At 34.7% G+C, this 24843-nt stretch overlaps 1 protein-coding gene across 1 annotated transcript in view; it reads left to right on the top strand.

The window, feature by feature from the left end:
• Nucleotides 1-24843, top strand: part of SLC7A11 (solute carrier family 7 member 11) — a 79851-nt gene that overhangs the window by 11902 nt on the left and 43106 nt on the right. The window contains exons 4-6 of the mRNA XM_033215280.1: nucleotides 7297-7422; nucleotides 11490-11589; nucleotides 16638-16682. Of these exons, the coding sequence (XP_033071171.1) occupies nucleotides 7297-7422; nucleotides 11490-11589; nucleotides 16638-16682 (271 nt within the window). The remainder of the gene's footprint in view (nucleotides 1-7296; nucleotides 7423-11489; nucleotides 11590-16637; nucleotides 16683-24843) is intronic.

Raw genomic sequence — 24843 nt, 5'->3', positions numbered from 1 at the left:
CCAGTGGCTGTTGTTACCCTTTGTGTTCATGAGTTGTCATAATTTAGCTCCATTTTGTACATGAAAACATGCAGCATTTGGTTTTCTGTTCCTGTGTTAGTTTGCTAAGGATAATGACCTCTAGCTCCATCCATCTTCCCACGAAACACATGATCAAAGTCAGACTTTTAAGACCATTAATGGAGTGCCTTGTCTATAGAAAGTTCTTGATAAGTCCACTGTTCCACTAAGGGATTGGACTAACAGCCATTGTTATATTCATCATTTTCTTATCCCTCAAATGACTGAGGCAGAATCATATCAGAGTTATTATATTTAAGAAAGAGAAGAGAAGGGGTAGCATTTTGAGAGCTCTGTAAATTAATAATAATAGTTATCAATTAAAAGCCATAACCAGAAGACTAAGTAGATTGCATGTAAACATTTATAAATCCACAAACTTTACTCACTTTGGAGTTAAAATTACATTAATAATAATGCTATATTTATGTTTTTATAAGTCTAGATAACTCTCTTCTTGTTTATCCCAATTTAATTAAACATTTTAAAGGGAAAATTAGTATTTCAGAGGATTAAATGAAAACTGCTCAAACTAAACTTTAAAACAGTTCTAGGAAAGGATAACTATGTTGGGATTTACAAAACCTCTGTAGTAGACATTGGTGACGGAATAGTTAACAAGGAGCCTGAATAAATCTTAGATGAACCCAGACGTTTCCTTCTATTTTTGCCACAAGTTACTATATTCATTTTTAAATTTTGATGTTCCTTTTGCAAGCTTGAAATTCTGAGAAAGAAATGTGTTTCCATAATCAGCAACAATTAAAAAGAAAACTGGATATCCTTATGACTCAGTGGTAGGTAATGTAAATCAATGCCCTAATTGGGAAAGTCAAACTGTCTTTAAGAAAAATTTAGCTTTAGTGGAGCAACAGGGGGTAGAGATGGAGAGAGAGAAGGAGAAATTTATCTAGGGGCAAATCTCTCACATCCTGCTTTCTTCAAAGTGAGTCTAGGTGATTTTCTACCTGTTGGGGTGGAAGGTTACTAAGATGTAGAAAATAGAGTTTAATTGCATGAATTGCTTCCCTGTGAACTTTGGGGAAGGAAACAGTTTGTGGTCATTTGAAATCTCTAGTTAAGCATAGAAAAAGGGCAAACCTGAAGGGTCTTGCTACATCATGGAAAAAAAGAATTTCAAATTTTGTGAAATGTTAGGCAACCATTTGAGAGATGATAATAGGATAAGGGTGGGGGGTTAAGTAAATACTAATTCACCCCCATTTTTTTAAGTACTATATTTCATTTCTGTCAAATTTAATGAAGATAAAAAAGCTTTTGCTTATACAAATTTTATCCATTCCAATAAGCATGTCAGGTGCATAGAAGTTTAGATGGAAAATCTTATAGATTCACATTTGGCTGCTCTCTTATAGCCCAATATTGTAATTTCTTTTTCTTTCTTCTTTCTTTCTTTCTTTCTCTTTCTTTCTTTCTTTCTTTTTCTTTCTTCCTTCCTTCCTTTCTTTTCTTTCTTCTTTCTTTCTTTCTTTCTTTTTTTTTTTTTTTTTTTGAGGCAGAGTCTCGCTCTGTCGCCCGGACTGGAGTGCAGTGGCCAGATCTCAGCTCACTGCAAGCTCCGCCTCCCGGGTTTACGCCATTCTCCTGCCTCAGCCTCCCCAGTAGCTGGGACTACAGGCGCCCGCCACCTCGCCCAGCTAGTTTTTGTATTTTTAGTAGAGACGGGGTTTCACCGTATTAGCCAGGATGGTCTCGATCTCCTGACCTCGTGATCCGCCCGTCTCGGCCTCCCAAAGTGCTGGGATTACAGGCTTGAGCCACCGCGCCCGGCCTCTTTCTTTTTTTTTTTTTTGAGACAGAGTCTCCCTCTGTTGCCCAGGTTGGAGTGCAGTGGCATGATCTTGGCTCACTGCAAGCTCCTCCTCCCGGGTTCACGCCATTCTCCTGCCTCAGCCTCCTGAGTAGCTGGGACCACAGGCGCCCGCCACCACGCCCGGCTAATTTTTTTGCATTTTTAGTAGAGACGGAGTTTTACCATGTTAGCCAGAATGGTCTTGATCTCCCGACGTCATGATCCGCCCGCCTTGGCCTCGCAAAGTGCTAGCATTAGAGGCGTGAGCCACCGCACCCGACCTGTAATTACTTTCTTCACCTTCTGTAGAAGTTCATGAATTTTCACTGCTTTTATAGATTCAATAAGCATTGAAGTGTGCTCAATATTTAAAATATTTATCTGTTCTGTTTTCCTGAAATTGAACCCTTTATAATGATACACTTGAATGTCAGAATATTATAATAAAAATATTCTCCTTAAGATATGAGATCTAGTCCCAGATCCGTCCCTAACACCATCAATTGTTGAATGCCAATTTCCTTGCTAGTTTATTTTATCTATATAAAATAAAGATGAGTTAAGAGCCCCATCCTAATTCTCAAACTTTTGAAAGTAATTGGGAGGAACAAACAAAATAACATTTGTGATTGTATTGTGAAAAAAGTTAGCCGGTTCTACAAATGTATTACTTTATATTCTTTTTGAAATCTATATTTTCCTGGCACCATTAAATTACATAAAAGAAAATCTAGGACTATTTCTGTGTTAGCACTTCAAATATAGCATATGAAGTGGCTCTGTTTACATCTTTGAAGTCTGGCTATACCTACTTCTTTTCTACCATAAGTAAATTACCAACACAACCAATCCTTAGGTAAATATACGTAGTATTAAAATATAAAAATACTGCAGAACAACTATCATATACTTTCAGAGGATGACAAGTAAAATGTGGAAACAAAGGGTCCTGAAATCACAGCTAACATAAATATGAAATTTTGCAGAGAGAAAGAGTTATCGCGAGTTTAAAAGAACTAGGTACACTAATGGAATCATGTATGTCTTTTGAACTACTTCCTCATTGTTACCTGGGAACTAATTAAAAGTGTGGGCTCCAGAGTTAGATTACCTGGGCTCCAGACTCACCTTCACTGTTACTACCTATGCAAACATAAGCAAGTTAAATAATATCTTGAGTCTCAGCTGCTCATCTGAAAAATAAGGCTGATAAAATGACTATGTCATAGAGATATGAAGATTAAATAACATTATTCATGTAAAGTCTTTGTAGAATGTCTGCCATGAAATAATAGTTTATATTTATATATCACTTAACATTTTTATTCCCAATAGTGAGATCCTAGATATAAACTGTCACTCTGCTTTTTAAAGTGTTTGTTGCTACATATCTTCTCTAAAATTAATGCATCCAGGAGACGAATGCTAATAAAAAGATAAAAGGAATCCAGGCAGCCATTACAAAACAGCAGTGAAACAACTCACTTTATCTCAACATGTAACATACTTACACAGTATCCATATATTTTATCAGTTTAGCACAAAGTACTTAGAATTCAGAAGCCAAGAAGAACCTGAACCTGGGAGAAAACCCAATATATCTAGACTCTGTAATCTCACTCTTCAAAACCCAAAGATAGACTTGAATTACACAGTGCAGAAAGAGATACTTGCCAGTCCTTAAATCACAGCTTTAGTCCTTAACATTCCCCTAAACATCCTCTTCAAATATAGCTTCCTTCAAATATGTATTTCTTATCTCCAGGATTTATAGACATAGCTTCCATTGCCACATTTCAGTTCTTAGGAAACTGCATCATAAATAAGTAAATAAAAACTATATGTCACTATATTTTTATTTTGGTAAAATTTAAGGCAAGCACACAAAAAATGCCCAAACTGATATAATTATTTCCTCATGTGTGAAATTAACGAATTGTTATTCAAAGGAAGTAAAACTAGGACCAGAGAACTGGCTCAGATTTCTTTCATTATTGCAGTGTGGGCAGGTAGTATTTTTTAAAAGTATATATTATTTGTTTCAGAAACTCAGAAAGCTCTTGCGTTTAGTGAATCCCAAATCCCTTTTCAATATTGTTGGATAAGCAACATACATAGACATAAATTTCACTGTAAAGACACATGATGAAACAGCAGTTATAGCCACTGGAGAAGCTTCACTGTGCCTCTCACTGGCTGCCTTGTTACTTGTTAAGCTGTGCCTTCAGGGTAGTACAGGTGCATCTCAGCTGGAATTTGGTGTACCAAATAATGAGTACAATGTCTGGATGCTCAGATAAAGCAGGGCTTTGAGAACCCTTTGAAAAAAAGTCATCTTTTTTTTTCTTAAAAATTTTATTGAGGTGTAATTGACATACAATAAGCCATACATGCTTTAAATGTACAGTTTGATAAAGTGTGATGTATGTATTCCCTTGTGAAACTATCACCACAATCAAGTACCCAACAATGGGATTGCTGGATCATATGACAGATTTATTTTTAGTTGTTTAAGGCACTTCCATACTGTTTTCTATAGTGGCTATAGTAATTTACATTCCCACTAGCAGTGTACTAGCATCTTAATGAGAATTTTTGTTAAGCTATCTGAGAGGAAAGCAGGATGAGATGATCAATTCATAGTATCTGTTGAATTATGTCTTCCATTTGCCTAAGAAAACTTTACAAAGTGTTTTTTAAAATCCCAAATACCCAGGGTTTTTTTTTTTTTTTTTAATATTTCAATAGGCATTAGGTACTTATACTCTTTATGAAAGTAACAAAACCTCTTTCTTATTTTCAAACATATAGATGGCTAGTTGTTCCAAAAATAAGAATGCCTCACTCTCTCTCCTTCCTTCTTCCTTGCCTGCCTCGTTTTCTTTTTATCTTTCTCCTTTCCTCTCCTTTCTTTTTCTCTCTTTCTCTCTATATAACAGTTCTTTTCTACTGCGGAAAGAACTTTCATAAATACAGAGTGCTTTGGGTTTTAGGAGCCCTATTTGAAAGAAAACACTGCCCTTTTGTTGCTGGTGGCCACATGAGACAGTTTTGTCACTTTTACACCAACGTTGAATCTCCTTAATTAAAACAATAGTCATTATCGTATAATGATTCATCACACAGTCATTTGCGTAGAAAAGGAAAGGAACCACTGGATGATGGAGTAGGGAGCAGAGTTACACTAACATTTTCCATATATAAGTGCTTATATTGGGGAGACAAAAATAATTTTATTTTTGTGATTCCTCTGATAAAATAATGCACTTTGTGATTGACGACAGACCTGTCTATTCCTTCATGTTTTCAACTTCCAACACAGATGAAATATGCCCCCTTAGATGCCCCTGTAGCTTATTCAGGGGTTTGGCCTTTTTGATCATTCTCATAATTACTCTTTTGAAATATTTCTTCGTTAATAACCACCTGTTTCACTTTGTATGAGATCTTCTGGTCCCTTATTTTTCCCATCTTGGAGTTTTTTCCAAAAACAAAATCTATTTTATTGCTTCATTTACTTTTTAAAATTTTCAGCTTTATTGAGGTACATATAACAAATAAAATTGTAATTTTTAAGGTGTACAATGTAATGATTTTATTTATATATATATATTGAAATGATTATCACAATCAAGTGAGTTAACACATCTATCATATCATTTAGTTACCCCTCTTTTTTTGTTTTGTTTTTTGGTGAGAACATTTAACTATATTTCAAATATACAATTCAGTATTTGAAACTATAGTCACCAAAAAGGTATATGTTCATTATAAAATTTATTAAACTATTCCTAAAAATAAATTTTAAAAAACTGAAAATTATTTCGTATTCCTATAAACACCTGCTGTTGATGTTTTGGTAAATATGTTTCCAGATCTTTCTATTTCTCCTTCCTTCCTTCCTTCCTTCTTTCCTTCCTTCCTTCCTTCCTTCCTCCCTCCCTCCCTCTCTTCCTCCCTTCCTTCCTTTCCTCTTTCCTTCCTCTTTTCATCCATCTCTCTAACTTGCTGTATTGATCAGTAATATATCATGAATATCCTTTCTTATAATAAATATTTAACTGCCTCATAATTTTAAGTGGCTGCATATAACCTATTAAAATGATATACCTTAATTAGCCTTCCTTAGGAGGTTTAGGCTATTTCCATTTTTTTGCCTTTAAAGATTATGTGTTGTTAACATTTGCATTGATTGTTAAATTCTGAAGTGAGCTAGTAACTATATCAGGCAATGAAAACTGTGAGGAGGACTCATTGCTATACATAAGAAAACTTCCAATTGCAATTTGAATAATAAGAATTCTGTAGGAGTTTTGTTTCTTTCTTTGAGAAATATCTTTACATTTTTAATATCTGTTTAGGGAGAATATACCTTTATAAATATAAAGGTTATAGTTAATAACTGTAAATGTCCGGAATAAAGTAGTGTTTTGGGTTGTTAAAACTGACCATAAGGTTGTGGAAAGGGTATAGAGTTGAAATCCACTGTCTAGAATAACCTCAGTCGTCCCAGCAGAGTAGGGGAGAAAGGTCTTAGAGCATCACCATTCCCCTTGTGCCTTAGATTTTCTGACTGAGGACCCAGTTCATTCATTCAACAAAAATGTATTAAACTACCTGGGCCAGGCATGGAGCTGGATACTAGCAATACAGCAATGAATAACCCTTGCTCTATCCTTGAGGTTTTCATGGTCCACAAGGTGTCGAAGGTGGATAGTTATTGCTGCTTGGGAAATTGTGGATAGCATCAGTAAGAATGAAAAATTCTGCAGGCTTGAACCTAATGTGCATCCTAGACTGGTTAGTCTTTTGCACTCATCACTTAGAATATTGTGCTCAAGCCCTAAAACATATCTTGAAAAACGATTCTTGTACAGTAGGTTGAAAGTTGTCCCTTGACATGCTAATTAGAAAGAAGAAAACCAAAAGAAAACTGCTGCCTGAAGCTAGTCCTGAGAATGAAAAATAAGATCTGAGCCAACTTCTACATGTCTTGCCCCTTCTTGAGTGTGATCCACAGTGGCAGGCATACCATCATGGAGACAGAAAAGAGTTGCCACATCAAGCTAGAGAGTCAAATTCAGCCATCTGATTGAATGAGGGTTTGGTTAGAAGACATTTTTATAGGATTGTTAGAGTACTACAATATATGCCCACTCTTACATACAAAGAACAAGAATTCTTATTGTCCAGAGGTTTTATCCACATTTCTCAAACTTTAATGTGTATAGAAACCAGCTGGAGAACCTGTTGAAATGTAGATTTGTATTCATTAGGTCTGGGGAAGGGCCTGGGATTCTGCATTTCTAAAACAGTAATGTCAACACGGCTGCCTCATAGATTGCCCTTTGAGTAACAAGGACCTAAAATGTCTTTGTGCCATTGAGGATTCACCTTTTGTAACGTCATCTATTTGTTTGCAGCTGTAGTGATGGTCCTAAATAGCATGAGTGTCAGCTGGAGCGCCCGGATCCAGATTTTCTTAACCTTTTGCAAGCTCACAGCAATTCTGATAATTATAGTCCCTGGAGTTATGCAGCTAATTAAAGGTATGGACTAAAGTAAATGCTTTTTGAAATACTTATCTGCTTTTGGTCTTTTTTAACACTAACTTTTACTTGTACTAGCAGAATCCTTAATTAGTCTCCGCATGTGGAACTTAAAGTCTATATTGTCATCTAATTGATTTGAAAGGCTGCTACATTGTGAGTGAGTTGGTTTTTACAGTTGAATGGCAGAAAGAGGATTAAGACTGGGCCAAGCAACAAAATAAGGCCATCAGTGAATTTTCTAGGTGTAATGGTTTGAAGTGAAAACTCAAAGTAGAAAAAAAAAACTGCTGTTTAGTTTTAATTACAGATAAATATGTCTTTTTTTTTTTTACTTTAAAATTGTCTAATAACAGTAATAAAAATTAAAGAGAAAAAGGTATCTGGAAAATAATAAAAGATGATCAATAATTCTTTGACTTTCTGGTTATTATTCCTTTTAAATTGAGAATGGTATCCTCAAAAGAGGAGTCAATGTCAGAACAGCATTCCTAAACAGCAAAATTATATCACAATAAAATAGTTGTAAAAACTTAATTTTTATTGTTACATTATTTTTAATATAAAATTTGCATTTCTGTGATTACTTGCTTTATAGAGTTTAACATTTAATTTAAAAAAAGAAGTTGAGAGGTGATATTTAGAGTTTTCGTTGTTTTAGGAAAGAAGGCACATGCAGTTGCTTGAATTCAGTGGAAATTGTTGAAGGACAGAGATTCACATGTGTTATTTAATTGGCAACAGGAATATAGCAGGAAGTAAGAAAGTGAGAAGAAATTGTAAAGGAATGACATAACTTGGGCATGTTAAGTATTTAATGTTTACATTGATGTTGTCTGTTCCAAGAAAGGGAATTTATAGAGAAATTTAATGATGTTGCAGAAGAATTGCACCAGGCAAAAGGAAATGCCAACTTTTGGTAAAATCATCACTGTTGGTAGAAGCATTAAACAATGACAAACACTGAAAGATCAGCTATTCTGGAGCTGGGAAAGGGAGCTGTTGTTGCCCATTTAATAAGCCTAACGGGAGATTTTAGAGTTCTGCTGGCAGAAATGTTTTTATGAAATCCGGCAACCACAGCCAACGCAGAATAAACACAATGTAGATTTTGACCATTAGAGCTTGCTCTGAAGAGAAGACAGGAGCTTCTCTTCTAATACAGGAGCTTGCTCGTCTAATACAGCTTGGCCTCCACAGAGCTAGCCTGCTCACTTCTATCTTATTTATTAGGAATGTAGGCACAATAATCTGTTTTGTTAGTGCTTTATTTTTCTGAGCTAACTCTTCAGTCTTCTGTAAGGAGTTTCTTCAGTATTTGAAAAGTGCAGAATCTCTGGGTCATTGGCTGTTCTTTAATACTAGTTTAGATTCCAAAAGATTATATGCTCTCACTTGAAACTAAGATATATTTTCTTTCTTTTTCTTTTTGGTGTAATGTAAGATACTATAGGTAGCATTATAGACTATATTCAGTTTTTACCGGGTATTTATAGATGTATATGAGGAAGGGTTTGGTTGCTCAAATGTTACTGTATTACAAACTCCTTGAGAGCAGAGGTCATGATATATCTTGAGTTTTTTTTGGTGGCTACAATACAGAGATACTTTAATCAATAATTATGATATCAATGCTTAATGTGACAGGCTTATTCAGAGATCTCACTCAACAGAGAAATTCCCTGAGAATATTACCACATTTAATGTAAATTTTAACATTTTAGAGACCATTGTTAGCAGATATATTTGCTCAATTACTATAAAATTGTGACTTTCTTTATCTCTCACATGATCACACATTTTTCACATTAATCTGAAACTCTAGTAAGAGACTTTGTTAATACAGATTGTGCTTTTATTTCTATTCTAATCATATCCTGAAAGTAGTTGTATGTAATGTATTCACTTATGAGGGTTTGTTGAACTTTCCTTTGAATATTGACTTTAATCTTCATGAGACCTCTGTTATATAGCCAAAATATTCCTGAATTCTAGAAACAAAATACCTCTCTTTCATAATATTCTCAAAATGGCACTTTTGAAGATCTGTGCTTGTGACCCAGTCTTTACAGAATTTGGCTTTTCTTATTGATTTTTTGGTGCTGTACTCTTAGAAATATTGTGCCTTTATGCCAAAGAGACCACAGATTATGATAAAAGAATATTCAACAGATACTTTTCTCTTAATTCCACTACTTATATTTTTCTTCTGGAAGGACACAACGATGTCTTAGTAAAATGGGCATTTCTGAATTTATCGTATCATTTAAAAAGTGAGCTATGTTTGGGAATCATTTACTTTGACGGAAAAATTGTTTAGTATATAACTCAACATTCTTCATTTTTGGTCTTCATACTCACACATATTATATTTATATATATGTTGTGCCTGGGCAATGAATGCAGGAAAAACTGATATTTGACTTGGAAGAGAGAGTGCCTCATACATATCATCCACCCTCTGTCCCTCTTATGTTTATTTACATGAAGTTTTATTTTAAAACAAAGTCTCACTTCCCATTTGGATAATCTCATTTGATATTTTCTTTGGGTAGTAGAAACATTTTTTCCTCTTAAGTTTGAATATTGACTGACTAAAGTGAATCTGAATTTCTAACTTTTAAAACTATTCAAAAGATAGAAAAGAAAAACTTCCATTGTGATTCACAAAATAGAGAAAAAAGTGATGAATAAAAGTGTTCAATTTACATATTGCTGCAAAATTTATTGAAACCTATTTATTTTAGAATTCATTATAATATCTTTTCAATATTTCTAGGAAAAAAACATGTCATTCTCTAGGACAGGGTCATAGGGTGAGTGGACTTTTTCTGTAAAGGAAAAGATGGTAAATATTTTTTCAATTTTTCAAGCTGTATGGTCTCAACTCTGCTATTATAGGCTGAAATCAGGCAATACTTCATGAATGGGCAGTACTTCATGAATAGGCATTTTTAACTTATATATAAAGAAAGCTTTATCTGCAAGAAAGGTTTGTGGCCGGACGCGGTGACTCACGCCTGTAAACCTAGCACTTTGGGAGGCGGAGGCGGGCAGATCAGTAGATCAGGAGTTCTAGACAAGCCTGACCAACATGGTGAAACCCCATCTCTACTAAAAATACAAAAATTAGTTGGGCATGGTGGCGCACACCTGTAATCCCAGCTACTCAGGAGGCTGAGGCTGGAGAATCGTTTGAACCCGAGAGGTGGAGGTTGCAGTGAGCCGAGATCGTGCCACTGCATTCCAGCCTGGGCCACAGAGTGAGACTCCATCTCAAAAAAAAAAAAAAGGGAGGGGGTAGGGGGGAAGGATGGCATTGGGAGTTATACCTGATGTAAATGACGAGTTGATAGGTGCTGACAAGTTGATGGGTGCTGACGAGTTGATGGGTGCAGCACACCAACATGGCACATGTATGCATATGTAACAAACCTGTACGTTGTGCACATGTACCCTAGAACTTAAAGTATAATAAAAAAAGAAAAAAAAAAGGAAAAAAAAAAAGCCTTGCAGTTTGGGTTGGCAGACATGGTCCTCAGGGTTTTCCAACTTCTGTTCTAGGAGGTAGGCCTCTAAGGAACAACGTGGGATAAACAGAAAGCAGAAAGGTAAATTGTGTAGGAAAGGAGTCCTGGGATTTATTTCCATCTCCTCATTAAGGGTAGAACCTTGGATACCTCTGCATATTTTTTTGCCAAGCAAAACATTATCTTCATTTTTAAGAATTCTATTGTATTCGTAAAGATTATAATTTACAGAAAACGCTTTAGTCTTCTTTTATGGTCACAACAGAGGCATCCTCAAACAGAGGATTGTTTTTCAATGACGTTTTCATCTTTGTTATACATTTATTAAAAGAGAAATGTGAAATAGTGTTAATGATCAATATACTTTTGGAACCCCTTCTGTAGAATGGGTACAGCATTGATAGAGATGGTAATCAACAGAGAGTAAGAAATCTAGTCTTAAAACAGTATGGTTCTCCACACCCCCATGTTTCTGGTTAAGAGTGAATAAGAACCAATTCTTGGAAAAATCCTAAAATCAGTCTATTCTAATTACAGGTCAAACACAGAACTTTAAAGACGCCTTTTCAGGAAGAGATTCAAGTATTATGCGGTTGCCACTGGCTTTTTATTATGGAATGTACGCATATGCTGGCTGGTAAGTCGATAGCTCCAGATCTGGTGGTTTATGTAGTTCATTAATCCCATTATGCACTCAGATTAAGTGCCAACCAAGGTGCCAGGCAAATGTGAATAGGCATAATCCACATAATAGCAATAAGGTATTGTCCCCTCCACCAGGCCAATTACTTTGCACATGACAACACAAACATAACAGGTTTCCAGTCAAGATGACTACTAGATTTAACCTGATGTCATAAAAAACAAACAAATGCTGGGTCTTAAGATCCAATAAAAATTACTTATAAGTATGTACCAGTAAGGACATAATAGTGCCGTAAGGTACTAGAGAATAATACTTCGCTTGTCAAAAGGCCTTTCAACTAAAGCTTCAAGGGTATTTACAGATAGTGATTAATTGATTTTTTTTTCCAGCTTCTCATGAGAGAAGTAACTCAGATGTAGAAATAAGTATGACATTCCCAGAAGGTAATGGTAATCTAAAGGCAGAGAAGGAGAAACCAAGATAATGCAGTAAACTCTGCTAGACAGTCTACATTTAAAAGGACCTTACATGTTCCTTAAAATTTCCCCAACATCTGAAAATTTAAAAAATAAAGATGAGTAAAATCATGATGCCACAGATATATTTCCTTTGATGTATGTCCACCTGTGATACCTACCTTTCTAGTTAAGGCATTAAAACTTTGTATTTGTACCTTGTTTGTTCAGATACTTGAAAACCAGTAATCATGGATAAGAGTGGGACTTTTTCTTCAGTAAATTTTATTGACCTTGTAAGATTTAGTTTAGATGATAGTTGCAAGAAAACCTACAAGGTATTATTTAATTATCAAAATCATTATAGTAAGATTAAATTTCATTGTTTTGGGGTAAATTATGGCAATATTTATTTTAAAATTTTCTATAAATCTCATTGTTATACAGCTTTAGCTGTGAGAATGATGTAATATTAGGAAACTATACTAGCTCAAAAATTATATGAATGCATTTCCAACACAATTATAATTCCTTTTGTTTCTTTAGTTTTTAAGATCTTACCTTCTAGCCAATGCGTGGAACATAGATATATTTCAAAATGAATGGAGTGTTTACCCTATTAATCTCATTGAATTATGAAAATATAGTATTAGAGGATAATTAGGGAGTATGGGAACTTAAAATCTTAACATGGCCTTTGAGGCAAAATACGTTTGAAGATTGTTAGAAGATTATAGCTCTAAGGAAATCAGTGTAAAATATTTGTATATTCCCAGAATATTTTTATAACCATTATATGTAAGCGTTAGTTTAGAATCACTCAGTATTTTTGAAGTCTTTTTGCTTTTTTCTGAAGCTCAATGTGGTGCTAGACATCAAAAGAACTGAGCGTGATCACAGGGTTAAAGCAGAATCAACTGTTCTATGGCTATTCAGCGTGGATCAGAGCTCTGTGCCCTGGGGCTGAAGCCAAGCTACTGGGAGGGTCACTGGGAGACACCAGAGCAAAGCAGGGAGGTAGAGAAAGCTTTCAGCTACAGCCAAGTGTTGGGAGCCGGGCAAGATGCAATCACGAGTGTGGAATGTGAAGATGGTCACAAGGGAGATTTGATTAATTCTGTTGAATGAAATTTCTTTTCCCTGCGAGTACCATAGATCTGTTCCCATGCAATCTTAAAATATTCTTTTGCCCTCCTTACTTTTCTAATAGCCAGAACTAAAAATTCAGGTCACTTGCTTTATGTAGAGCAAAATTTCTCCGCTTATGTAGGCTTTTGAGGGCCAATGAATTTCTCCATGGATGAAGACCCTTTTCATTTTGAATTATCGTATTAATATTTAACTTTATTGATGCTGACCCCAAAATGTTACTCTGATTACAAGGTAAAAGGGATTTACGTGAACCTTTTTTAATACTTTTACCCATATAATCCTCATGTCTACTCCTTATATGAAAGACCAAGAAACCATTGATTTCTTTGGTTCCTTGAGGGTTCAATCACAGTATTGGAAAATAAGTCCAGGATTTAAAATGGAATGTTATCTGATACAAGTGGCTTATGTAGGGGACAGATAAGTAACTGTGTTTCTATAACAGGTTGTTGTGCTACCTGAATGCTGCTTTGTGAAGACGTAGAAATAATCTGGCTGTTAATCTATGGTCATCAGTCTCAGAAAAAGGAAGCTGTGTTTAGAAAAAATATAGTCTGTTGGTGTGGAGTTCTAGAGGAAAAGTTATTATCTTGATGTTAATGAAACAAAATGGAGCCTAAAATAATTCTAAAGAGAGGGGCATTTATTTACTTGCCAAATGTGATCCCTGCCTTTCTGACCTTTCCCTTGCTTTCAAGATGTAATTACAAGACTGGGTTGTAGAATTATCAGTGGGGAACTGTCAATGACTCTCCACTCCCTATGCTCCTGCTGTGACAAGTTTGACGCCCCCCTAAAAAAGGTGAGGGCATTGAAAATGAGTAAGTCAGAAGCAAAACAACTATTGTCATCAGAGCTTACCGCCCAGCCTGTTAGCTTGTAAGTAAAAGCAGCAAGACCATTGTTGTCCTGGAGACCTTGCTCTGCTAGCACGGAAAAAGATACCACCAAGCGCAGTGTGGGGATATGAATAGAGGAGGCTTTTGTCTCTGAGGAATGCAGAATCTTCTAGGATGATAAAGCTACTTCACAGAAACTTGAGTAGGGGAAAAGAAATCATTAACTCAGGTCACACAGTTGGGTCAGAACAATGTTAATAACATTGCCAAGGTCTGCATTCAGAGAAATACATCTGCCAGTCCCCCTTGTGGCCCTGGGGAACTCAGTCCCATATCCTTATCCAAAGCTAAACATTGCTTGGTAGGGTTTTCTTTTTTTTCAATTGTATGATAGAAAATCGCTTTCAGTGTCTTTTTCTCTTCCTTTTAAATCCTATCCTCAATGGATTTAGTCTTTCTAAAGCACTTGCTAGGATTATTTTGTACTATTGTGTCAAATCTAATCTAAAGAAGAAGCTCTTTTTAAAAATAATTCACATAGTTGGGTATTAGAATGCTTTGCTAGCATTGCAGTACCTTTTATGCACAATCATGGAAAAGATGGAACAATAGATCTTATGAGCATTCTCTAGAGGCCTTAAAGTGTTGTAAACCAAAGAGAATATCATGGACTCATTCCTGGAGACTAGAACGTAAAGGTGGATTTCCCACAGGATGTGTGAATGTTTGGACTAAAACAAGAAGCTTTCTCCTTCCTACCCACCACCCTGCTCCAAGCCCTTTCCTTTTCTCTACTCCCTGGAGCTATGGCAAACATATGAAATTTTGTTCTATTTTTCATAAATATTTTCTTTCTTGCTTTAACATTGTTGGAAAATACTACTTTCTAAAACAACTATTAGGAAGGAACTGGCTATTTTTGACCTGAGAAGCCTAGAAATATTTCTTGGTGTTGTGATTTTTCATTGGTGGTGGTGTTTGTTTTTTGGGGTGCCTGTGTTTTTTTTCTTTTCTCTTCCGCTACTTCCCATTGCCTCAGGCTTATGGCAAACACATCAAACCCCTCTTAGAGTGCATATTCCAGATCTAAGTACTGATTGTCACTTGCTTTCGTGGTGTAACTATAATCTCTATTTATAGAAACTTATTTTCTAGTCATTAAAAAAATCTTTGGCTGCTGACTTTTTAGATCACCGTTTTGCTACAGTTCTGTCAGCTCCTCAATTGTTTCTACTTAAAACAGTCCTTAAAATTGTAGACACTTTAACCTTGAACATCAACTGACTACTTGTGAATTTAGATGGTTTTATAAAGATGGAGCAAGACAGGTGTCATATGCCTCTGTGTGAAGAGACCACCAAACAGGCTTTGTGTGAGCAATAAAGCTTTCGATCACCTGGGTACAGGCGGGCTGAGTCCGAAAAGTGAGTCAGCGAAGGGAGATAGGGGTGGGGCCATTTTATAGGATTTGGGTAGGTAAAGGAAAATTACAGTCAAAGGCGGGTTGTTCTCTGGCGGGCAGGAGCGGGAGTCACAAGGTGCTCAGTGGGGGAGCTTTTTGAGCCAGAATGAGCCAGGAAAAGGACTTTCACAAGGTAATGTCATCACTTAAGGCAAGGACCGGCCATTTTCACTTCTCTTGTGGTGGAATGTCATCGGTTAAGGCGGGGCAGGACATTTTCACTTCTTTTGTGGTTCTTCAGTTACTTCAGGCCATCTGGGCGTATGCGTGCAAGTCACAGAGGATGTGATGGCTTGCCTTGTGCTCAGAGGCCTGACTACAGGTTTCTTCATCTTTGTTTTAGCTGGAGAGATACTTAAAGTATGTTAAGAGCTGATGAACTAATATTCCAGCCACTTGATTTTAGATTTTAGAGAATTTGTACCTATGAATCTGTGCTCCTGCATACCTATATAAAAGGTTACTTTTAATAATAATAAGATAACAGAAGATTATATTGAATAAGTGATTTTTTTATTTCGCAAACATTTTCTAAGCATATAAAACGAAAAGGTAGAAAAGTCTTTGCCTTCATATGTTTGACTCTTTCTATAGTAATCCCTCTGTCACACTTGTACTGCAGAATACTAAACGGGTGCTCATTTTCCTCTGCCTAACCCCTCTGCCACACTTTTGTGCTTGTGTGCTATTCTCAGTCTGGAATGGCCTCACACCACCTAACTAGGGTAAGATAAAGCAATTCTTAAAGGCTTAAGTTGGGTGATGCCTCCTCTAGAAAACCTCCTTTGACCTACCAGGTTGGGCTAGACCTGCCCTCTGGCTCCCATGTGCTTGCTCCAGTATTGGATCTGCACTGTATCACACTATTCTGTGGGAGATTCTATGAACTATGAGCTCCTTGAGACTATGGGCTTACCACTTGCCTATTTCTGACACGTGATAAAAACTCCACAAATATGGCTAAATAGAAAAATGTTTTATGGGAGTATTTAGTTGTTAGATATTTTCATCTTACTATAAGTATTGTTATAGTTTTCATAATTCTGTGTTCAATGTTAAATATTTAAAATTTGAGACTTTGGAAAATGGTAAAATCTATTAATAGTTTATAATTTATTTATCTATTTTTAGGTTTTACCTCAACTTTGTTACTGAAGAAGTGGAAAACCCTGAAAAGTAAGTAGCCAGATGTACCCTGAAATTTTTATGAAGGATAAAATTTAAGATTACATAGTTTGAAAAGCAGACTTGAAGAAGGAATTCAGTGTGGGCTAGTCAATGTTATCATCATCATCATCATCACTATAATTCTTAGATAAGATTTATTTGACTTTATCATAAATTATATACATAATTATATATTATAATTATATACAAATAGCTTAATTATATAGTCTACTTTCAATACTAAGTTGTCTTTTAACCTGAACATAGGAAAGAATAAAGTTATATTTTAGGTAGCCTATCCCATATAAATGCCTACATGTAACTTAATATGGACTCTCAATTACCCACAGGATAGCTTGAACTCAAAAAGTTAATTATTTCTAACAATTCATGTAATCTTTTTTCATAACTATAGAATTAAAGTGAGTAGTGTAATTACTGGATGATTACTTACAAAAACCTAGAAATACCTGCAGAATGTATAGGAACTTACAAATTTGGGGAGCTGGATAAGTTTTACTCTTTCTTTCCAGGTAGCAATTTGATAAGTGGATGATTTGATGGTGATTTATGTCATATTTTCAAAATGAACTAACTTAGAGAAAAATGAATTATTCTTATAATTTGTTCATAAACATTGGATGTTCTACAGGGAAAAATAATTCATGGGCAAAAGAGGGAAAATTTAGGAACTATAGTATAGGATAAAATGTAGACTAAATTATAAAGTTATTTAATTCATTTTACTTTATTGAACATCTGCTATGTTCCAGTCACTGTGCTGGGAACAGCTTTCATGATGCGTAAGACTTGTCTTGAAGTATTTTGTTGACTAGTCAATGAGTCAAATGTGTAAACAAATAAATGTAACAGTGTGATTGGTACCAAAATAGATTATTTATCTAATTTGGAATAAAGGAAAGAAGGAAATACTTAAGTGTATCTAGAGAGATGTTGTTTATAATAGTGTCTCAAATGATGAGTAGGTGTTCCTTATGTAAATATAAGTGAGAGAGAAGAGGGGTATGGGGTGGGCGGTGGGGAGAGAGAGAAAGAGAGAGACAGAGAGGAGAAACACACACAAACACAAACAAACACACACTGATTTCTAGGAAAAAGAACAAGTACAAAGGTGCATCAGTATGAAATAGCCTGGACATCAAAGAATATGCCTAAGGATTGACAATTCACACTAAGATAGACTAAGAAATTCTGGAACCTGGAGTCTTGGGAAATGGTAAACTGATTATATCTGGCCAAGTACCAGGAATGTCAGAGTTTAGAACACACAAGCCAGCAATTGGTATCTGATTCAACTGCTATGCAAATCAATATGTAATTTAAACATGTGAAAGTCTATTTTATTAAGAAATATGACCAATTTATGCTAGTATTGTCATATTTATAACTGGAATTGTAGGTCGAGAACACATATTTCCCAAGAGCTAGTTCTTTCTAAGCATTACTTGGAAATGGCAAACTACCTTATGACTGTAAACCCATTGATTACAGAGATAAATAAGTTGGCCTGTCTTTTTAGTTTTTGAGAATAGCTTGTACATAAGCAGCAGCGTAGAGAAAAGACAGTTCTTACTGGATATAATATAAAATATTTATTGAATTTCTTTTATGGGAAATAAATTATTATGGTTTGTGACTGTCTGTTAAGTCTAAAGACATTTTAAAGACATCAATTACTAGAATTTAACATGAGAATATTTTTTATAAGCAAATGGCAAATTGTAGGGTTGCAGACAAGACCTATAACATAACATTTATTATATGATACATCAGTGGTGTAGATATAATTCATATTATCTTTAATATTATTTAACAGTTTAAGCATGATTTTTGTTTGACACATGTACAGTAATACTATTGTGAATATTAAGCATATCTTTAAGCTACTTACACCATTATTACCTCAACCCAAATTTCTGATGTATTCCACTAGACTAGTGTTCCAATTAAGGATTGTCTCCTTCTCTTCTTTAAATGAAGGGCCTTAGTTGCACACCACTGATAAGGTCCATGATTTAGTGCACACAGATACTAAGGAACAGTGATGGTGATGTATTGATTCAGTGCTTTTTTCTTTTTTTTTTTTTCTGTTGCAAAGAAATTCTCTTATCTCAAAAATGGAAATAGTAATAGCACATACTTCACTGGGTTGTGTTGCTGATTAATATGCATAAAGTGCTTAGATTAGTAATTGTCATTTTTTAATTTCTATATAATTGGTTGTCATTACTACTATTATTGTTATATACTTTATTAGAGCAAGGTAAATGTTATTCACATAGTGTTTTCTAGAATAGTGTTTTCTAGAATTCAATATTCCAAGCAATTATTTTTCTTCAGAGCTTTTGAAAGAAATGTGAAAAATTACACCATTTTGAAGCTTGCTCCAAACTTTTAGTGTCAAACCTCATATGCATTTTTTATCTCTGTTATGCATTCTTGATCCATAAAATATCTTTATGGGATATCTGTGTTATCTTGGTGCATGCATATGATGTGTAATGATCACATCAGGATAATTGGAATACTCATCAACTCAAACATGTATCTTGTTTTGTATTGAGAATATTCCAAATTTTCTCTTTTAGCTAATTTAAAATATACTATGTTTTTGATAACTATGGTCACTTTACTATGCCACTGAACACTAGAACATATTTTATCTAACTGTATTTTTGTTTTCAATAACCAACTTATCTTCATTACTTTCTCCTTATACTTTCTAACGTAGGTAACCATCATTTTACTCTCTACCTCCATAGGGTCAACTTTCTTTAGCTCACACATGAGTGAAAACATACAATATTTGTCTTTCTGTGCATGGCTTACTTCTTTTAATATAATGTCCTCCAGGTTAATATATGTGGCTTCAAATAACTGATGATTTCATTTTTATTGGATGAATAGTATTCTAGTGTGTATATATATATGTGTATATATATGGTATATATAATATATAAATGTGGTGTATGTATATACCATATATTACATATAAATGTGGTATATATACCATATATACCATATATACACCATATGTATGTGTGGTATATATACAATATATAGCATATGTATAGTATATATAGTATTATATATGGTATATATAGTATTATATATGGTATATATGGTATATGTATAGTGTATATAGTATATATGGCATATATAGAGTGTATATACCACATTTTTGTATATATATACTATTATATATGTATATATACCACATTTATATATATGGTATATATACTATTATTATGTATACTATTATATACTATATATAAATGTGGTATACATACTATATATACACACATATATAAGTGTGGTATTTATATATAGTATATATATTTATATATATTTATATTATATTGCAGCACTATTTTGAATAGTGCTGCAATAAACATGAGAGTGCAGATATCTCTTCAGTATACTGATTTCCCTTCTTCTGGATATATACCCAGTAGTGGGATTGCTGGATCATATGGAAGTTCTATTTTTAGTGGTTTGAGAGCCTCCATATTGTTCTCTATATTGTCTGTACTAATTTACATTCCCACCAACAGTGAATTTTAGATTCAGCATGCATCAGGATAACACAGATATCCCATAATTTAGCTACATGTGTAGCCCCTGAATTTAAAATAAAAGTATTTTTTTTTATTTGTTACATGGATATATTGCATGATGCTGAGGTTTGGGGTATGAATTATCCTGTTACTATTGAGTAGGGGGCATAGTACCCAGTAGGTAGTTTTTCAGCTTTTGCCCCCGTCTTGCCCTCCCTACTCTAATAGTCCCCAGTATTTATTGTTCCTATGTGTTCATGAATACCCAATGTTTAGCTCCCAATTATGAGTGAGAACATGCAGTATTTGGTTTTCTGTTTCTCTGTTAATTTGCATAGGACAATGGCCACTAGCTGCATCCATGTTGCTGTAAAGGGCATGATATCATTCTTTTTTATGGCTGCATAGTACATGTATATGTACCACATTTTCTTTATCCAACCCACTTTTGATGGGCACTTAAGTTGATTCCATGTCTTTGCTATTGTGAATAGTACTGCAATAAACTTATGAGCGCATGCATCTTTTCCATAGAATTACGTATTTTCCTTTGGATATATACCCAATAATGGAATCGCTGGGTCAAACAGTAGTTCTAAGTTCTTTGAAAAATCACCCAACTTCTTTCCACAGAGGCTGAACTCATTTACATTCCCACCAACAGTGTATAAGCATTCCCTTTTCTCCACAGCCTTGCCAGCATCTGTTATTTTTTGACTTTCTAATAATAGCCCTTCTGACTGATGTGAGATGCTATCTCATTGTGGTTTTGATTTGCATTTTTCTGATGATTAGTGATGTTGAACATTTTTTCATACGTTTGTTGGCCACTTGTATGTCTTCCTTTGAGAAGTGTCTCTTCATGTCCTTCATCCACTTTTTAATAGGATTACTTGGTTTTTGCTTGTTGAATTGTTTAAGTTCTTTATAGATTTTGGATATTAAACTTTTGTCAGATGCATAGTTTGTGAGTAATTTATTTAATTCTGTAGGTTGTCTGTTTACTCTGTTGATAGTTTCTTTTCCTGTGCAGAAGCTCTTTAGTTTAATTAGGTCCCATTTGTAATTTTTTGTTTTTGTTGCAATTGCTTCTGAGAACTTAGTCATAAATTCTTTCCCAAGGCCAATGTCCACAGTCGTACTTCCTAGGTTTTCTTCTTGGGTTTTTAGAGTTTGAGGTCTTACATTGAAATATTTAATTCATCTCGAGTTAAGTTTTGTATATGATAAAAGATAGGGGTCCAGTTTCATCCTTCTGCATAAGGCTGGCTGGTTATCCAAGTATACCACTTATTGAATAGGGAGTCCTTTCACTGTTGCTTATTGTTGTTGACTTTGTTGAAGATCAGATGGTTGTAGGTGTGTGACTTTATTTCTGAGTTCTTTAACCTGTTCCATTAGTCTATTTGTCTGTTTTTGTACCTGTATCATTCTGTTTGGGTTACTGTAACCCTATAGTATGGTTTGAAGTCAAGTCATGTGATGCCTCTGACTTTGCTCTTTTTATTTGGGGTTGCTTTGCCTATTTAGGCTCTTTTTTGGTTTCATATGACTTTTAGAATACTTTTATCTAACTATGTGAACAATGATGTTGGTAGTTTGATAGGAATAGCATTGAACCTGTGTATTGCTTTGGGCAGTACTGCCATTTTAATGAGATTGAGTCTTTTAATACACGAACATGAAATATTTTTTCATTTGTGTCATCTACATTTTATTTCAACAATGTTTTATAGTTCTCCTTGCAGAGATCTTTCACCTCCTTGGTTAGATGTAGTTCTAGGTATTTTCTGTTGTTGCTTGTATGGCTGTTGTAAATGGGATTGCATTCTTGATTTGGCCCTCAGATTGAATGTTATCAGCGTATAGATATGCTACTGATTTTCATACACTGATTTTTGTATCTTGAAACTTTACTGAAGTTTTTTTAAACACAGAGAATGCTTCCAGAAATATTTATGGGTGAATATCAAGCACAGATGGTAAAATTATTGGACCTAGCCCAGATGTGTAATTTGCATTATTTTTTAGGTAGATACAGCTCCAAAATACCTTTAGTTACAAGGGATAATAATTATGATTCCATCTCCTTTGTGATGTGCCAAGATAAATGTGTTTCCCAATCAGTCATGGATGCATGTGTCCAGGTGTGCTGCAACATGCAACTTTCTGGCAGCTGGTGAAATGAATCATCCGCTGAAGATACAACACCTTTTATGGCCTTCCTCCACCTAGACAATAAAATCTTCCTAAATTTGTGACCTAATAGAAAGATGATGATTAATTTAGATTAGTGAAAATACCAACGTGTATTAAAATATATCGAATGCAGAGTAAGTTTCCATGATCTCAATTGACTACACTTTAGGTGTAATTTCATTTTGAGAAATCTTTCAAATTATCAACCGTTACTCCATGAAATAACTTCTGAGCTGCTATTATAAGTAGATGGTATAGGACAGTTCCTTAAGTGTTGTATCAAATGAGAGACAAAGGTGGGCGAAATTCCTGTTTGTGTGATTACATTTATAACGTTAAGAAATTTTCCCATAATCTTTCTTACAATGTTTTCTTCTCCAAGAATAGCTTTGAATTTATGGAAGTAGCAATCTTTCAAATACAACAATTGCTCTTGAACTTTTATAATAACATAAGAATATTGCCTTTACCAATTATCTATAACATGATGGCTGTTTCCACAAATTAATATATTAGAGTAAGGATTGTATTTTGAGGGACATGAATGTCCAAAGTTTGGACCATGAAGATGATAGAATCTCAAGGAATAACTGAATTTTAAAAGGCTTCTCCACCACCCAAAATGGCATATATAGTAATAATGATTGCTACTGTGTACATTTGTTTTAAAAAAATCACAGTGCTTGTGCAAGTGTAATGAATTTTGCCTTATGACGTGACTTTTGTGGTGACTATGCAATCTGTCATTGTTCAAAAAGTTACACAGTGCACAGAACATGTCATTGAGATGTACAATGTTGGTAATCCTGCTCTTAGATTGATAAATCATGTCTTGTGTTGATGAAAGGCAAGAAATGAATTGCTTTTCTTTGACCTTGGGGGTCTGAGATTAGCCAGTTTGTCCATTAGCCTTGTTCCAGTGTTCTTCTCACTTCATTTATTCCTTCTGTTTTGAAGAGTTGGAAATAGTAGACTTAGAGGAAATCAGTAAACCTTGATATCATTAGTCATTTTTGAAAAACAGGCTATCAACACACTCTGAATAATCAACTTTAATAGAAGGTTTAAATAATCAGAGTGTCATGTTTAATTAATACTTTGCCTACTTCCAATTTATATTAATTGATGCCTCAAAGTCAGCACACCTTGTACCAATGATAACTTTGAAGAAGTGAAATTTGGTTTGGGAAAAATGCCCAGAGACCTTTAAGGCAGTGTGATCAACCAGATTGGTCTACAAATGATCAACAATCATGTTATTTGCATTCAGTTCAGATGTTACAGTCTTAAATTCTTAGTGTGTCTGTATTAATTGCTTATTGATCGTGTAATTCTTTACGATACTCTTTTATAAGGCCTATTGCTTGTAGGACGGTTTTATAACTGTTACCTGAGTAAAAAACATGAGAAAACAAAATAGGTAAAATATCTTGCCCAAATGTGTTGTAGCAGAGTTACATGACTAAAGACTAAAGGTTAATTGAAGTCTTTTATCTTGCATTTTGACAACTTAACAATGCAACTTGCTTTCTTTCTCTTTTTGTTTTTTGAGACAGAGTCTCACTTACTCTGCTGTCCAAGCTGGAGTGCAGTGGTGTGATCTTGGCTCACTGCAGCCTCCACCTCCCAGGTTCAAGCGATTCTCATGCCTCAGCCTCCCAAGTAGTGGGAATTACAGGCATGCGCCACTATACCCAGCTAATTTTTGTATTTTTAGTAGAAATGGGGTTTCACCATGTTGACCAGGCTGTTCTTGAACTTCTGACCTCAAGTGATCCACCTGCCTCAGCCTCCCAAAGTGCTGAGATTACAGGCATGAGCCGCCACACCCAGCCAAGAATGCATCTTTACATGCATTATAGTTTTCTAACCTAATAGTTGCTAGAAAATAACATATAATATCTTAACTATATATGTGCAGATTACAGCAATATTGTACTTTGTAATCTTTTTATTACAAGTCAATGTTGTCTACATTTTTAGACATTTAATATTATTTTAAAGAATATTTCCAAAGTTTCTGTTATAAATACTCAAGTTATATGTTTTTAAGATATGTATTAATTTATTTACAAGTTTATAAAGATCTTCCCTGGGGCAAAATGAGGCATGTCTGTACTAATGACAATATGACATCCTTAGAATTATCTTAAAATGTGACACTGCTTTTCTTCAATTGTTGAAATAATTGATACCTAAATTAGAATCCTTCTGGTGTTTTTTTTGCTTTTCTTTAGAAAATATATATAAAGCTTGGTGAATCCATTTTTAAATATGTTTCACAGTAGAAATAGAATTGTACTAGTTGAGCCACTGAGGCAGACAAAAGATCGGTATTTGGCCAGATGTCACAGAGAAGAGATGATTCTATGTTCAAAGAACAAGGTCACCAA

The sequence above is a fragment of the Trachypithecus francoisi genome, unplaced genomic scaffold, assembly GCF_009764315.1.
Source record: "Trachypithecus francoisi isolate TF-2019V2 unplaced genomic scaffold, Tfra_2.0 Lachesis_group1, whole genome shotgun sequence".
Lineage (NCBI taxonomy): Eukaryota > Metazoa > Chordata > Mammalia > Primates > Cercopithecidae > Trachypithecus > Trachypithecus francoisi.
This window is presented reverse-complemented; position numbering and strand designations above follow the sequence as displayed.